At 46.9% G+C, this 17,008-nt stretch overlaps 1 protein-coding gene across 4 annotated transcripts in view; it reads left to right on the plus strand.

The window, feature by feature from the left end:
* The window catches only part of FBXW11 (F-box and WD repeat domain containing 11), a 486,480-nt gene that overhangs the window by 414,719 nt on the left and 54,753 nt on the right, over positions 1–17,008 (plus strand). For all 4 annotated transcript variants that reach the window (XM_069199326.1, XM_069199329.1, XM_069199328.1 and 1 more), the window contains one exon: positions 8,572–8,650. In XM_069199326.1, coding sequence (XP_069055427.1) covers positions 8,572–8,650 — 79 coding nt within the window. The remainder of the gene's footprint in view (positions 1–8,571; positions 8,651–17,008) is intronic.

Raw genomic sequence — 17,008 nt, forward strand, 5'->3', positions numbered from 1 at the left:
CCTGCAAAATATTTACGTTTACCTGTAAAACATTTACTGCACATGCTTATACCATGCAAGCCTTCACAATGAAAATTGTTCTAAAGGCTGTGACTGTGGAGTAGTGGCTGTTTCCCCATGTTCCAAATAGATTGTTACCCTGTAAGCATCTATTCATAGCGTGTGATGCTGCAGATTCAAATGCATCCTCCCACCTCCTTGGCAGGTATAAGATGGTGTCAAATTTTCACAACATTAAAGTATGTTCCTTAGTGAACAATGATCTAATAGACTATATCCTCACAAAGGAGCTGTTGAACATGTACATTAGTTCCAGGAGGAGGAGGCACAACGCACAACGTTGACAGTAAAATACTTCCTTGAGAAAAACAACTTCTAAAATCCAGGCCCAACAATAGATGGCAGGAGTGTGCATAGCATGTGAATGCAGCACTACATGCTACGAATAGATGCTTATAGGATAAGTAATGTAGTCCTCCTAACTCCCACCAAATACTGCACCCTTGACACTGCTGACACATCTAAGTAAATTGTTACATCATACTCTGCTGTCACTCTTCGCTTTGCATATCCGCTACCTGCCAGAGGTTCAGCAGCATCTCAATAATCTGCCATTCAATGGGGTGTTTAAGGCTTTGGATCCCAGGTTGATGAGATGCTGGAAAATATAATAAAAAGGACACTGATATTGTGAAGTCAGTGGGCACTTTGAAGACCACCAACCAGCTGGGGCTCCTTTTGTATGCAGCAGTACACGGCAGGAACCAAACCCACCTCCGAGCAAGCAGTCATATTAAAAAAAAAAAAACGCATTAATCATGCCACCATCAGGGTTGCAGAACTTTGGGCACAGGGGATACAGGGGTAGAGGTTCCAATAGGAAAGGAGGCGTCTCCATTAATGAATACCGTACCTCCAAACATTGCCCTGCCCCACATCCCTCTGATCACACTACACGTGTTGGGGGAGATTGCAGTATTTCCTTCCATGCTAGGAGGAAATTACAGACCTGTGGATTTTCTCAATCATTTGGCATGGATATTGCCTAGTTCTTCATTCAACCCCACCAAACATCCCAACCTAGGGATAGGGGGTTTACTGCCTATATTCCCTCATCTGCCTATATTCTCTCTCAGGCTAATCATTGATCTAGGGCCCCTCAACAGGTACATCATCTTGAAACATTACCAAATGACAGCTCTGCAGGATGTCATCCCTGTGCTCCAGCAAGGCTATTTCATGATATTTTTAAACCCCAAGGACACCTACTTTCACACAGCTATGCTCCCTGCTCATTAGTGCTATCTCTGCTTTCTGGTAAATGGTTGGCACTACCAATTTAAAGTGTTACCCTTTGGGGCGGGTCACCTCAGCACTTGCATGTTCCCCCTATCAACATGATTGGCTGATCAAGAGTCCAGGCAGCAATGCCTAGCCCACACCCAAGTGGCATTTCATCCTTCTTCACATATTGGGATTACATAAATGCCACAGAGTTATATCTACAACCCTTCCAAATGCAGCCCTTTCTTGGGTCTATTCTAAATGCTGTCACAGACTAAGCATACCCCAGCAGCTACTGCCTCTTTTTTTTTTTCCAGCCAAATCATGAACTCACAGAATAGTTATGTTCTTCCTGGGCATATGGCCTCTTGTATACCCACAGTTCCCCATGACATAGCCCATATGTGCTAGTTACAAGTGTGCTTCTCGACATAGAGGTTACAGGCGGACGGTTACTGGCAACGTGTTGCGAGGCAGGCCCTTCATAGACCCTATTTTGCAAGTGACCATTAGCACAGACTCATCCCTTTCAGGTTGGAGACCCTCTCTGCCACATGCCAGTTCAGAGCTTGGGGTCACCTAACCTCTTCATCAATTCATGGAGCTTCTACCCATTCATCTAGCTCTCAGGGCTTTCACTTGTGACATCCAGGACATCCTTGTGAAAACAAACCGCATGACCAACATATACTACTTGCAGAAATCCAGCAGCACCCACTCTCCACGGCTCTCAGCATAAGCACAGTGAATATAATATTGAGTGACACACATCATGTACACCTGCTAACAGAATGACTTCCAGGACTGGGCAACAATTTTGCTCTCCTGCTCAGCAGGAAGCATCAGCAAGGCCATGAGTGGAAACTCCACCCACAAGTCCTGCTCCTGTACTTCCATCACTGGGGTGTTCCACTAATAAATGTGTTTGCCACTAATGAAAATAGAGAATGCCATAAGTTTGCCTCCAGATTCCCGCACCTACAGAGTCCAAGGGCGATGCTCTGTGAATAAAGTAGTCCCCTACCCCTCATCTGGTGGCTGTCACCTGGCCCACACAGCCCTGGTTCCTTGAGATGTCAGTCAATCCACATGAGACCCTGTCGAAGGCTGTACCTTCTCATGCAGAATCAAGGTAGGATGAGATCCCTAGATGCCAGGCTGCTCCAACTAGCAACTTGGCACCTGAGGTCTTTGAACTTTTTTTTTCTTTTTTTTTTTTTCTTTTCAGTCTACCACAAGATTGCATGAAAGTCCTCAAAGAACCTTGCAGACCTACTATTTCTGAGTGCCCTTCAAGAAACAAGGAGGGACGGCTGGATTACCACGTACCACACAGCAACATCAACAACACAGCTTCAGCCAGCAAACTGCACACCAGCCCTCATACCAGACATGGCACCATTCCACAAGAGAGGGAGAGGGAAACCCACAAGGAGCAGGGACCAGCCAGCCTCTCTCTCTGTCAACTGCACTCACATAATGTCTGTGAGGGGAAGAATAGGAGGATTCCTCCCGGCTTGGAAGTCCATCACTTCTGAAAACTAGATACTGACTATAATCAAACAAAATTACTGCATAGAACCCATCAAACAATTGCTATCAGTTTCCCTCAAGAGAAGACCACAAAGGTTACCAGAACTCAGACAGCTGCAGGAGGAGGTCAAAGAAATCATTTAAAAAAAACGAGCCATTGAAAGAATAGCATCAGCTGAGACAGTAAAAGGGATCTACTCAGTGTACTTCCTAGTACCAAAACAAGACCTAACACTGAGACCAATACTAGATCTCCGATACTTAAAAAGTTAATACAAACACAACACTTGAAAATGACATCTCTGCAAGTAGTCGCCGTTCTCCTTAGGAAGGAAGAGCACATGGCCTCTATAGTTCTAAAGGACACCTATCTACACATACCAATGAACCAAGGACACAAGTGGTACCTCAGACTCATCTTAGACAAGGTCCAAAACCAGTTCATGGTGCCACCTTTCGGCATAAAGTCCGTGCCAAAGGTGTTCATGAAATGTCTAGCAGCATTAGCCGGACACCTGAGAAGATAAGGTGTAAACGTCTACCTGTAGTTGGATGGCTGGCTGGTGAATGTAAGATCAAAGCAAAGGTGCCATCAAGACTTACAAATGGTCAACAACACACTACATCAGCTAAGCTTCACCATAAACCACAATAAATTATCTCCGTGTGAGTAGATGAAAGTGTTTCTGGAGGCAATACTGAACTTGAGGACAGAACACCCACTACCCAGAAGGGCAAAGGCAAGCTCGTCTCTACTAGAAGGGACAGTGAGGACTGTAATGAAAGTACTGGCCATAATGGCTCTGTGCATCCCACTCATACTGCATATGGAATGGCTTTGCAACAGATGGTCACAAAACACGAGCAGGGAGGATCTAGTGGTTGTCACTGCAAAGGTGCAAAAGGAGTTGGAATGGTGGAACAGAGAGAATACCAGTCCCCACAACTGGTCCGTCTCACAGTGGTTAGGGAGCGCACATGGACTGCTAGAATGTTTGAGAACTCAAGAGTCCAGTGTATGCAGTGAAGCACATAAACATCCTGGAACTCAAACCGGTCTTCCTAGAATTGAAGGCCTACACGTAAAGGGGCAGGCAAGCTGTTCCAGATGCACAACACAAAGACAATTGTTCTACCTCAGCAAACAGAAGAACAAAATCATTCTCACTGTCAAAAGTAGCACAGGAGATATTGGCGTGAACCCTCCAGCTGAACATGATTAGTAGCAACACACCTCCCAGGAGATCAGAACATGGAATAACCAGACAAGCAGACACCTCCCATGAGTGGAAGATGAAACAAGAGGTGCTGGGTGACATGTTCAGACACTGAGGCCCTCCAAGCAAAGACCTCTTTGCAAGCCCAGAAAACACAAAATGGCAAGAATGTGCCCAGATTTTAACACCACGAGTCCAAAGGGAATGCCTTGTCAATACACTGGTTCGAGAGATAGAGATTTGCATACACCTTTCTACCAGTTCTTATGGTCCCATGGTTATTGGACAGTCAGGAATGTCACTCATACTCATCGCCTCACAGTGTTCTAGACAGGTGGTACCTGGAGCTAATAGAAATGGCCAGGGGACAGGTCATACCCCTAAGACCATCACACGACCTATTGACAAAGGAAGAGGGGAGGATATGCCACCTGGAACCAGCTACACTTAAACTAGTGGCGTGACTCTTGAATGCTTAAAATTCAGACACCTTCTGTAAGGAAATGCCTCCTTGGCATGGTTACCCCCTGACTTTTTGCCTTTGCTGATGCTATGTTTTGAATTGAAAGTGTGCTGAGGCCTGCTAACCAGGCCCCAGCACCAGTGTTCTTTCCCTAACCTGTACTTTTGATTCCACAATTGGCACACCCTGGCATCCAGGTAAGTCCCTTGTAACTGGTACGCCTGGTACCAAGGGCCCTGATGCCAGGGAAGGTCTCTAAGGGCTGCAGCATATCTTATGCCACCCTGGGGACCCCTCACTCAGCACAGACACACTGCTTACCAGCTTGTGTGTGCTGGTGAGAACAAAACGAGTAAGTCGACATGACACTCCTCTCAGGGTGCCATGCCAACCTCACACTGCCTATGCACCATAATGGCTACACTGAAAACTGGGAAGTTTAGTATCAAACTTCTCAGCACAATAAATGCACACTGATGCCAGTGTACATTTTATTGTAAAATACACCCCAGAGGGCACCTTAGAGGTGCCCCCTGAAACCTAATCCAACTACCCGTGTAGGCTGACTGGTTCTAGCAGCCTGCCACACTCGAGACATGTTGCTGGCCACATGGGGAGAGTGCCTTTGTCACTCTGTGGCCTGTAACAAAGCCTGCACTGGGTGGAGATGCTAACACCTCCCCCAGGCAGGAGCTGTAACACCTGGCGGTGAGCCTCAAAGGCTTACCCCCTTTGTTCCAGCACCTCAGGGCACTCCAGCTAGTGGAGTTGCCCGCCCCCTCCAGTCACGGCCCCACTTTTGGCGGCAAGGCCGGAGGAGATAATGAGAATAACAAGGAGGAGTCACTGGCCAGTCAAGACAGCCCCTAAGGTGTCCTGAGCTGAAGTGACTCTAACTTTTAGAAATCCTCCATCTTACAGATGGAGGATTCCCCCAATAGGGATAGGAATGTGTCCCCCTCCCCTTGGGAGGAGGCACAAAGAGGGTGTACCCACCCTCAGGGCTAGTAGCCATTGGCTACTAACCCCCCAGACCTAAACACGCCCTTAAATTTAGTATTTAAGGGCTTCCCTGAACCTAAGAATTTAGATTCCTGCAACTTGCCGAAGAAGACTGCTGAGCTGAAAACCCCTGCAGAAGAAGAAAGACGACACCAACTGCTTTGGCCCCAGTCCTACCGGCCTGTCTCCTGCCTTCTAAAGAAACCTGCTCCAGCGACGCTTTCTCAAGGACCAGCGACCTCTGAATCCTCAGAGGACTGCCCTGCTTCAAGAGGAACAAGAAACTCCCGAGGACAGCGGACCTGCTCCAAAAAGACTGCAACTTTGTTACAGAGGAGCAGATTTAAAGACCCCTGCAATCCCCGCAAGAAGCGTGAGACTTGCAACACTGCACCCGGCGACCCCGACTCGACTGGTGGAGAAACAACACCTCAGGGAGGACCCTCCGGCGACTCCGAGACTGTGAGTAACCAAAGTTGTCCCCCCTGAGCCCCCACAGCGACGCCTGCAGAGGGAATCCCGAGGCTCCCCCTGACCGCGACTGCCTGACTCTAAAATCGCGACGGCTGGAAAAGACCCTGCACCCGCAGCCCCCAGCACCTGAAGGATCGGATCTTCAGTGCAGGAGTGACCCCCAGGAGGCCCTCTCCCTTGCCCAGGTGGTGGCTACCCCGAGGAGCCCCCACCCTTGCCTGCCTGCACCGCTGAAGGGACCCCTTGGTCTCCCATTGAATCCTATTGCGAACCCGACGCTTGTTGGCACACTGCACCCGGCCGCCCCGCGCTGCTGAGGGTGTACTTTGTGTGGACTTGTGTCCCCCCCGGTGCCCTACAAAACCCCCCTGGTCTGCCCTCCGAAGACGCGGCTACTTACCTGCTGGCAGACTGGAACCGGGGCACCCCCTTCTCTCCATTGAAGCCTATGCGTTTTGGGCACCACTTTGAACTCTGCACCTGACCGGCCCTGAGCTGCTGGTGTGGTGACTTTGGGGTTGCTCTGAACCCCCAACGGTGGGCTACCTTGGACCCCAATGTGAACCCCGTAGGTGGTTTACTTACCTGCAAGAACTAACAATACTTTACCTCCCCCAGGAACTGTGAAAATTGCACTGTGTCCACTTTTAAAACAGCTTATTGTGTTTTATGTAAAAAGTATATATGCTACTGTGATTATTCCTAAAGTACTTACCTGCAATACCTTTCAAATGAGATATTACATGTAGAATTTGAACCTGTGGTTCTTAAAATAAACTAAGAAAATATATTTTTCTATACAAAACCTATTGGCCTGGATTTGTCTCTGAGTGTGTGTTCCTCATTTATTGCCTGTGTGTATGTACAACAAATACTTAACACTACTCCTTTGATAAGCCTACTGCTCGACCACACTACCACAAAATAGAGCATTAGTATTATCTCTTTTTGCCACTATCTTACCTCTAAGGGGAACCCTTGGACTCTGTGCATGCTATTCCTTACTTTGAAATAGCACATACAGAGCCAACTTCCTACACCTTCATTTACCTCCCCAGGACAATGCAAATACTGAAGGAGGCCAAGCACACACAGTGCTTTACAGCCAAATCGACCGGGTACATCCACTGCCGTTGGAACCGCGAAAATCTGGAGACATTGACCGAGCACTGCATGGTGGTAACGTACCTCACCCGTCTGTTAGACATGGTCTAACCTATGCATCATTAATGGTCCACCTGGCTGCCATAGTTGCATACACCTGTGAAATAATGGGCAACAGTTTTTTCACCCTGCTGGTGGTTAAAATATTCCTGGAAGGATCAAAATAGGTGGCACTACTGAGATCATCACCAACCCCAGTGTGGAATCTGAACGTCATAGCCACACAGCTGTCGACGGAGCCATTAAAGCGCATGCATAGGGCAGAGCTCGGAGGTCCTACCCCTGAAGACTGCCTTTCTGATAGCAGTCACGTTGCTTTGCAGCGTGAGAAAACTAGAAGCTCTCACCACCCTGGAACCATCCCTTTATATCTACATGGACAAGGTAGTACTAAGAACAAACCCACAGTTTCTACAGAAGGTAGTATTGCAATTCCACATTAACCAAAGCATCCAACTACCAGCCTTCCAAGAATCTTAAACCCAGCCTGAGTGGTCACTACACTCCCTAGACTTAGAGAGACCACTCATGTTCTAACTACAGGAGTAATCCAGTATCAAAAGGTGTCATTGTACCATGGCTAGTCGACAAAGCAAATCTGCTACACAAGGGAAGGGAAAACTTTGCCTTCATGCCCCAGAGTGCACTCCACAAGGAAGAAGGGCGCAACCCTAGCATTCCTAGCAAATGTACCCATCAGCCACATATGCATGGCTGTAACAGTCAATCGCACACACCTTCACGAAACACTACTGCACCTGTTTGCAAACTGAAGCACATTTCACCTTTTCCTCCCCAAGGACACAAATATTGTTTTGTATCAATACACAGCATGTGAATCCAGAAAAGGATTCATGCTTCAAAACTAAATTGTTACTTGCCAGTAAGAGTAGTTCTGGAGCTTGAGTTTTCTGAATACACATGCAACCCACTCACCTCCCCGGATATGTGGGGAACAAACAGGCTGAGTGTTCACCACCTCAGGGAGGAGGAAGATTAAACTATAAAGGTTGGCAAGGAGCAAAAAGAATCTGAAGATGACGATCACGCACAGGAACCTCCAGTGTGCCTATCTGCTGTCACGGGGGGATTGAATTACCAAGTTGCAAAACTACACTTAATGTTAATTAACTATTTTGTTTCAAACATCAAGGCACTAACATTAGATGCAGGACTGTTCATAGCATGTGAATCTACAGCATTACGTGCTTTGAACAGATGGTTACAGATTTCTTTCCCCTTTATAGATTATCGCCATGTACATTCGTGAGGAGAAATAAAGCTTTATAGGTGGCTAATATAAACACAGAACTAGTTATTGGTTCTGAACCTGTGTATGGTGTGGAGAGTGACAAGTGCTTACAGCTGCTGGATTCATGATTGAAAAGAGAGGAAATCACTGTTTTTTTTTTATTTATTTTTTACATTTTACAGAAAAATCAAAGTATGGGATTTACAAGCAGCTCTGGATCCACGGGCACCAGCAAGCACACTGTGTTTGCGTACATTAGTGGTATGTTTACACTTTTTTTTTTTAAATAAAACTTGAAATGACTGCAAGTAATGCTGGTGATGTGTGGTTTAAATTGGTATGTTAAAACTAATTTTGTAGTGAAAGTAGTTAGTGTAGAAATCATATCATTTAAGAATGACTAATATATAAGTAATCCCCATTCGAGGCTGTTGTGGCCTTATGAGAGCTTAGTGTTTAATTTCACTCATTTATTAATGAATTAGCTGATTTTTACAAGTGTGACTAGAAAAACCAACTTGTGCTACGTTCAGAAATATTTGGAGAGAATGTGTTTTTCGGTTTACATATAAACAGCCTAACAAGTGTATTAAAGTTAAACGGTTCATTAACCATGAACTCCAGTCTGTTACTTTGTATACCATAAGTGAGGTATCTTTTAGCACACTCTAGTAGTTACTTTTAATTTCATATTTACTGTCTAACTTTTTCAGAACTATCATTTTGGAGGCTCACATAGGAACAGCACATTTTATCTACTTCTGAGAATCAGTATCTCATCTTTTTATTCTGTCTAGGCCCGTTTAAACTACTAATTTGCTTCGAATTTGTGAACTGTCTGACAGTTCAAATTTCATAGTAACAATGGTTCAAATGATATTATTTGTCAAGCTACATAAAATTCATCTTGAAAGCTCAAACATATGCTTTTTCACCAAAGTAGACCGCAGTGAAAGTCATCATGGAAAGCAGTGCAAATATATATTTGACTGATACCCATAAAGATATGAATCCAGTTTGCAAATGTATAGGGAAGCAGCGCACTATTTGGTGGAAGTGAAATAGAGTTGAACTTAATCATATGATTCCCACAGTAATTATAAGTGGTGAACATATCTTTAAGGGGAAATAAGCTTAAAGCCAAAGTAGCTTTTAATATATTGCCAATAATTGTCAACCTCTCTTGGATCCTCTAATTGTTGATGTTGTTTAGACCAAGACGGCTTTGTGGTCCCTAATTCCTCACCACAGCATAATTTCCTTAGCACTTTTCTGCCTGAGGAATGGGACATAGACCCTACCACAGCAGTCTTGAATTAAGGTGTGGCCCTTGGTCAAGAATTAAATCAGGTTTACATTCTAAATTGGAAATAACTGCTATATGAACCCTATGTCTTTTAAAGGCAGCAGACAGACGGAACGACTTTATTCAACATTCACAGCCATAAAAGCACAAATAAAAATACATAAAAACAGTAAAGATCTATAGGGAATGTGGGCAGCTTATTTACATAAAAATTAAACCCAATTAAAAAGGCCCTATATCTTTTGAATGCAATGTTTTTCTCCCACTGAACTACTAGACACCCAGTTTGAGTTGTTTGTTTTGAGGTGACTTATAATACCCACCCTAAAACTCACGAAGATCCAAGGTAGTCAACTGAAGATTTATTTATTTTTGTTTTGCATTGAAAAACATATCCTCTGTGCCAGACGATCGGAGCACTGATACACACAGAAGACATTGTGTGTATCCCCTACTCTGATTGCTTTAGAACTGGAGTGCCAAACAACCCTTAAGCCAGGTCATATAAGAATATTTTTTTTGGGGGGGGGAGAAGGGAGGTACTTCAGGGCAGGGGGATGGGAGGTTTGGAGAGCACACATTTAAAGCCTGCATGCAACAGCACATTTCTGTGGTCAAATCAGCTTCGATTTTGTAACTTCAATTTACTAAGGGATCATAGCGATAGTGTGCGTTCAGCATGTAGCATCTTTTATCTGAAAAGACCTTTCGGCACTGAAGGGAGAGATGCGTGGTGCATTATTCGATAATGCAGCTCTAGATTTCATCTCCTGCTGTTGTTAAAGGACTTGACTCTGACACCGAAAGAGTAGCTCCATCTGGTAGCCTGGTAGACAATGAGGAGTTCCACTCAAATGTGTCTTTCCACACCTCTGACTCTAGGGGATAAACAGTTACCAGGGCCCCCACAAAAACCTGCACCCAGGCAACAACACAACCCAGAAATTCAGGGACAGATTCACAGGAGGGGCACAACACCCATGGTCACAAACCAGGTTTGTACTCCATGGGGTTTAACCTCAAAAGAAGCCTCAGCAAGAAGACAAGGCTTGTAACCTGCTTGGCAGTGTTACAGAGCAGACCCTCAGCCTGACTGTTCTGTAGAGGCATATCTTATTAAAACATCCCCACCAGATGCTATATCAGTGCATTACATAATTATAATTGGAGTGGAAGAACACTGTGTTCCAATACACATGCAGTAGTGTAGCACTCAATTACTACCCAATCTCAAATCAGTATTAAAGTGATAAAAAGAAGAATTTACAGTTCCACTAAAATCAAGGCTAGGTATGCTACGGACTGGAAAGACATTAAAGCCAGAACCACATGACTCCCCTTCATATGAGGCTATGTATCACCCATCGCTTTAAGAAGCCTACACAGCATGAAATGGAAAGCTTGTGCACGGTACAGGTGACTCCGCAAAACAAGGAAATTAAGAACATTTCTGTCATTGAGAAAATGTGATATTGGGGCACAACGCAACCGTTCATTGGCAACTCTATGGCTTTGTTACCAACATGTTTTAGAGATCAGCTAACATAACACCTTCCAGATGTGCTCAATCAAACTGTGATGGAGATTGTGCAGTAGGGAAAATCATCACCCACTCTATCATCCTATGTGCCCTTAATGTAGTTGATTTTGCATCTTGCAGTATTAGCACATAACAGGATGATGCAGAAAAAAAACAGACAGCTATACCAATCACTGCAGCCCTTTCAAAAAGAGTAAAAGCCATTTCAGAGGCAATGGCCACCCCAAGGGTAGGGGTAACCACAGTAGAGGGAAGCAATGGCCCAATAGCTGCCTCCTTCAATACCCTACCCAAGGATATCTGACACTTGTTGGCGGATCTCTCAGGTTATAACCTTCCTCACTGGTAATATATAACCTCAGATTAATGAGTGTTTTAGGTTCTGTCCCCTTGTTATTACCTAGAACATTTTTCCACCAAACATCCCACCCTGCCCCTACAACATCAAGGGGCATTGCAAATTTTTGCTAGAGGAGGTACAAACTCTTCTCCTCAAAATCACAGTAGTTGTTGACCAGGGTTTTACCCCTTATTTTCTCAGCCTGAAAAAGACAAGCTGTTGGAGCTGAGCTCAGCCTTCGAACAGCTACATCACGTCCAATCACAAGATGACCCCTCTGCAAGATGTCATTCCGCTGCAATAAGTGGGGAGCTATAGCACAAACCTCATCCTCAAGGATGCCTATTTATGCACCCTCATCTGTCCGACTCACTGACACGCTCAATGGAATAACAAGCATAGCATACCCAAGCAATGAGAATGATGGCATTTCAGCAGATGCAGTGTTCATTAAAGGGGAATCATCTTATTGACAGTGTGAACAATTATGAAACTGCCAAGAATGATAGTCTTGTGTATTGCCCTACTCCTGAACATCATGCATCGTCTTAAGGAAGGCGACTGGGAAATGTGAAAGTCAAACTTTGGTGAAGGTCAGTGTTCAGCACAAACATAGTGCAGTAGTGAAACCAAAAAAAACTATTACTGGGCAGATCTGTCATTGATCCACAACAACAGGTGACTATCAATACATGCTTTTCCCTTGTGGTTAAGGGAGCTTACGGGAGCAACCACACAACTCAAGGGCAATGAGTTCTGCAAGAGCATGTTCCTCATGTAAATATATTGGGACTGACCACAGTTCGTGCAGTTAGGTGGCGTGTGTCGGCTCTGCGTTCGGCGTCAAGCGCACCTGATATGACATTGCAGGACCTATATAGGTGCCATCCTGGTGTAGTGATGTCAGTTCTTTTAGTGCCAGCCAGTGCAGATCCGAAAAAGCTGCCCCTCAGTCAGTTTTTGACTAGTCTTTTTTAAAAGTTTTATTGATGTTTTTTGAGTGCCTGTACTCCTGCATTGGGGATGTCATCACACAAAACTGGGTTCAACCCCTCCAGATCCTGGCGACGTCCGTGATGGATCCGCACCTCGTGTGCATGTGGTGTTTGAAGAACAACCATGACCCTAAGTAGTGTTCTGACTGCTGGACCATTAATCCAAAAGCTTTGTAGGAGCAGTCCCTAACGCTCTGTGTGACCCAGTGCTCAGCTCCTCATCTTTCCTTATCTTTGTCGTGAGGAAGGTCCCGAGAACGGTCATGGAGCCCTCATTCTTGATCATGTGGGAAGAGGGGCAGCCGCACCCATGGATCAGTTCCTGGATCCGAAATGGCGTCCGTCATACCAACTTGACCTCCCCTGACGACGGTTCAAACATTGACGCTCCTCATGACGCATGTGCCCCCACAGTCGGCTTCAATCCCATCCTCATTGCCGAATCAGACACGTAGCTGGACCGGTGTTGCTTGATGCATATTCCGACTTCGACAGGTACCTTGCTACCTAGGTCGGATCCTGACCCTTATTCTCTTGGGTTGGGGTATGGTAAGGATTGGGAGTGTTTTTTGGACCCTTTGGAACACCACCTAGAAGATCCCATGGACTGGTGGATGGACCTAGGTTAGTCCAGTGGTCTGGACAGTTCCCCTGACACTGGCATGCTTTCTCCCCCTACTGTGACTGTGGAAGAGGGAGCTTCCTACTCCATGGTGGTGTGGATAGTAGCCAAGGTCCTGAGCCTCGAGCTATCTTGGGTGGCAGTCAGGACTAGTCTCCTGACAGGTGCTTCAGCCTGGGGCTTCCACTTCTGAACTCATTTTCCGCTTTAATGAAGCCCTCACTGAGGTCCTGATGGTCTCCTGTGAATAGGACAATTGCCTGCCGCCATAGACCACCTCCAAATGACCCAGTGTTCCTAACGCAACACCTGACCCCTGAGAGCTTGGTTGTCCAAGCCTCCACGCAGTCCCTTCTGCACCCCCACATAGGGAATCCAAGAGGCTGGATCAGCTTGGAAAGATGTTCTCTTCCTCCAGCCTGGCACTGTGGTCTGTGAACACCATAATGGGACATGGTTGCGCAAGTGCCGCCACAGGTCTCGGAGGAGGCCCAGGCCATTCTCTCCCAAGCTGTTGCTGACAGGAGAGATGCAGCGAAGTTCACAATACGATGTGGGCTGGACACAACCAACTCTGTAGATCAGTTGCATCAACGGTGGTCTTAATGCACCACACCTGGTTAAGGACATCTGGCTATTCGTGGGATGTCCAATCCACCCTCATGGACATGCCCTTTGAGGGCACATGTCTCTTTGGAAACAAAGTAGACTCTATGCCCAAGCTTTTTAAGGAGTCCTAGGCTGCGGCCAGGTCCTTAGGCCTCGCAGCTTCCCCTCGCCTCCCTCAGTCTTTTTGCTCCTTTTGTGTCTACGTCAGAGTGCCCAACCACATCTGTTCCACTGTTCCTCTGCATGGCCGGGGATGTGGGATCTATCGTCCTTGTAGATCAGGAAGACAGTGGTCTAGTCAGTCCACTCCTCTGCAGCATCTTCCAAACCTTCTAAGTCTGACACTTCCCCACCAGGGACCAGTCAGAGGCAGGATTCGCTATCACCTGCCCCTCTGGCAGTCCATCATGTCTAACAGGTGTATCCAAAGGGGCTTGTCCTCCCCTTCAAGACTACCTCTCCATCCATGCCACCATTCTGTGATCGGATGACGGAGGATCACTTGGCACTTCTTCACAAGAGAACCATAGAGAAGGGTCCCTGTGGCAGAAGGTGGTTGTGGTTGTTAATACTGCTACTTTCTGGTACCCAAAAAGGACAAGGGCCTCCGCCCTATTCTAGACCTCCAGTCCCTCAGTTTCTTCCTCAGAAAGGAGAAGTTCAAAATGCTCACTCTGGCTCACGTTTTGTCCGCCCTGGATCTAAGAGGCTGGATGCTAGCTTTGGACTTACTGGGCGCCTAATTCCATATTCCTGTCCTGCCTGCCCACTGATGTTACTTGCGATTCACAGTAGGCCGTGAGCATTTTCAGTTCACCTTGCTCCCCTTTGGCCTTACCAGCACCCTTCAGTGCGATGGTCACAGCTCATCTGGGTAGATCAGGGGTTTCAGTCTTAACCTATCTCAACGACTAGCTGTTGAAGGCAGGCTCGCCCCAGGCTGTCCTCTCTCACCTCCAGACCACGGCGTACCTCCTGCATTTGCTGGGGTTCACTCTAAACATGCCAAAGTCACCTGTCTCTCTCTCAGGCCCTCCCTTTCATCACAGTTGTTCTGGACACAGTGCAGGTTTGGGCTTATCCTCCTGAGTGGCGAGTCCAGGATATTCAGTCTATGATATCAATGTTTCAGCCTCTATCCTGGATTTCGGTGAGACTGCCTCTGAGGCTGTTGGGCCTCATAGCCTCCTGCATCCTGCTGGTGTCACATGCCAGATGGCATATCCAGGCTCTGCAGTAAGCACCTGAATTTCCAGTGGGCGCTGCATCAGGGGAATCTCTCCAACGTGGTTCAAATATTGTGGGGAACTGAGCACGATCTGCAGTTTTGGCTCCTGAACCGCAATTGGTTCACAGGCATATCCCTCTCCCTTCTCTAACCAAATCTGACGGTAGTGACAGATGTCACTCTTGGGGTGGGACAGCCACATGGGAGAAGCGCAGATTAGAGGTGTCTGGTCTCCAGCGGACTCTGGGCTCCATATCAATCTTTTGATCAGGGCGATCAGACTGGCAGTGAAAGCATTCCTTCCCTCCCGCAAAGGGAAAGTAATGCAGGTGTTCACTGACAAAACCACTCCCATTTGGTACTGCAACAAGCAGGGCAGAGGGAGGGTGTGAGACCCTTTGTCAGGAGGCTCTGCACCTTTGGACATGGCTGGATCATGAGGGCATTTCCTTGAAGGTTTCAATACCTGGTGGGCTCTGAGTAGACAAACTCAGTCAACAATGCCTGGTTGATCACAGATGGCGTCTCCATCCAGAGGTGGCGCAAGGTACATTTTAGCAGTGCGGAGAGACCTGGTTAGATCTGTTCGCGTCTGCAGAGAACGTGCAGTGTCAGCAGTTTTGCGCGTTGGAGTTTCCAAGGCAGCTCGTGCTCAGGCATCCTTGTACGCCTTTCCACCATGCCACTTCTGCGCAGAGTTCTCAAGAAGTTCTAGAATGACCAGGCCCAAGTAGTCCTTGTGGCTCCGGACTGGGCACGAAGAGTCTGGTATCCTGACCTATTGAGCATGGCCATCAATCCTCCGATCAGACTGCCCCTTCGGGAAGATCTTCTCTCACAGCAGCAGTGGAGAGTTCTCCACCCAAACATGTCCAGTCTGTGCCTTCTTGCATGGAGGTTAAGCGGTGGCAGTTGACCGCTTTTGACCTTCCGCCCGAAGTCTGTTAGCTTGGCACCCAGGGGTCCCTCCACCAAAACTGTGTACACCTGTCGATGGAACAAATTTGTGGCATGGTGCACAGACAAGTCTGACCCCCTCTCTGCCCCTCTATCCTAGGTCCTTTTTTTCATACTTTCTTCGGCTCTACATGGCTCTACTTTGGGCTCCCTCAAAGGTTATTTCTCTTCTATCTCTGCTTTTCTGAGATGACCTGACCAACCCTCATTGTTCAAATCTGTTGTCAGTAGATCCAATAAGGGTTTTGCCCATATGTTTCCTTCATCACCATTCATAATGCCACAATGGAATTTTATCTAGTTTTTACTTGATGTGCGCACCTATTGAGCAGCTCCATAATTGTCCTCTCAGGCTCCTGACGTTAACAGCCTTCCTTGTGACCATTACATCCACCCGCAGGGTGAGTGAGCTGCGGGCATGGTAATCAAATACACCCTACCTTTTCATCTATCCTGACTGTAGGAAATCTGGTCTGGTGTGTGAACACCTATGGTGTTTGCACCTTATACCTGGTCCAAGCAACCCTTATTAGTTAGTGAACAGTGCCTAGAAAGCCAGGGCTATCTAGAGGTAGATGTGGTGAGCAGCCAAGAATTATCTAGGAGGCATGTAAAGCACTTGCAATACTACAGTAGTCCCACTGCAACTTATCACATGAAAGGAACCGCACAGTGTTGCAAAAATAAAGGTCCTTTATTACAGTAACCCAATCCCCCACCATCCCCCCTGAGTTCCCCCCCCCCCCCCGACCCCACCCCGTCCCATGTTGGTCGCCGGGCCGCGGATGGGTCAGGAGGACCACAAACAATCCTTGGCAAATGCAATTCCGGGCAGAAGAGGATTTGGGGGGACTCAACCCTTTGAGAGGTTGACCCTCAGCAGTCAGGAGAGCCAACAGAAGCAGTCATAACCCCCCACAAGCAACCCACTGGCAGCAGTCACAGTAAGATCAGGTGAGGCCCAGTCCGCACACCTAGAGAGGAGTACCACGTCGCTGGAGCAGCAGAGAGGAGACTGTCCT

Source organism: Pleurodeles waltl, chromosome 7, assembly GCF_031143425.1.
Source record: "Pleurodeles waltl isolate 20211129_DDA chromosome 7, aPleWal1.hap1.20221129, whole genome shotgun sequence".
Lineage (NCBI taxonomy): Eukaryota > Metazoa > Chordata > Amphibia > Caudata > Salamandridae > Pleurodeles > Pleurodeles waltl.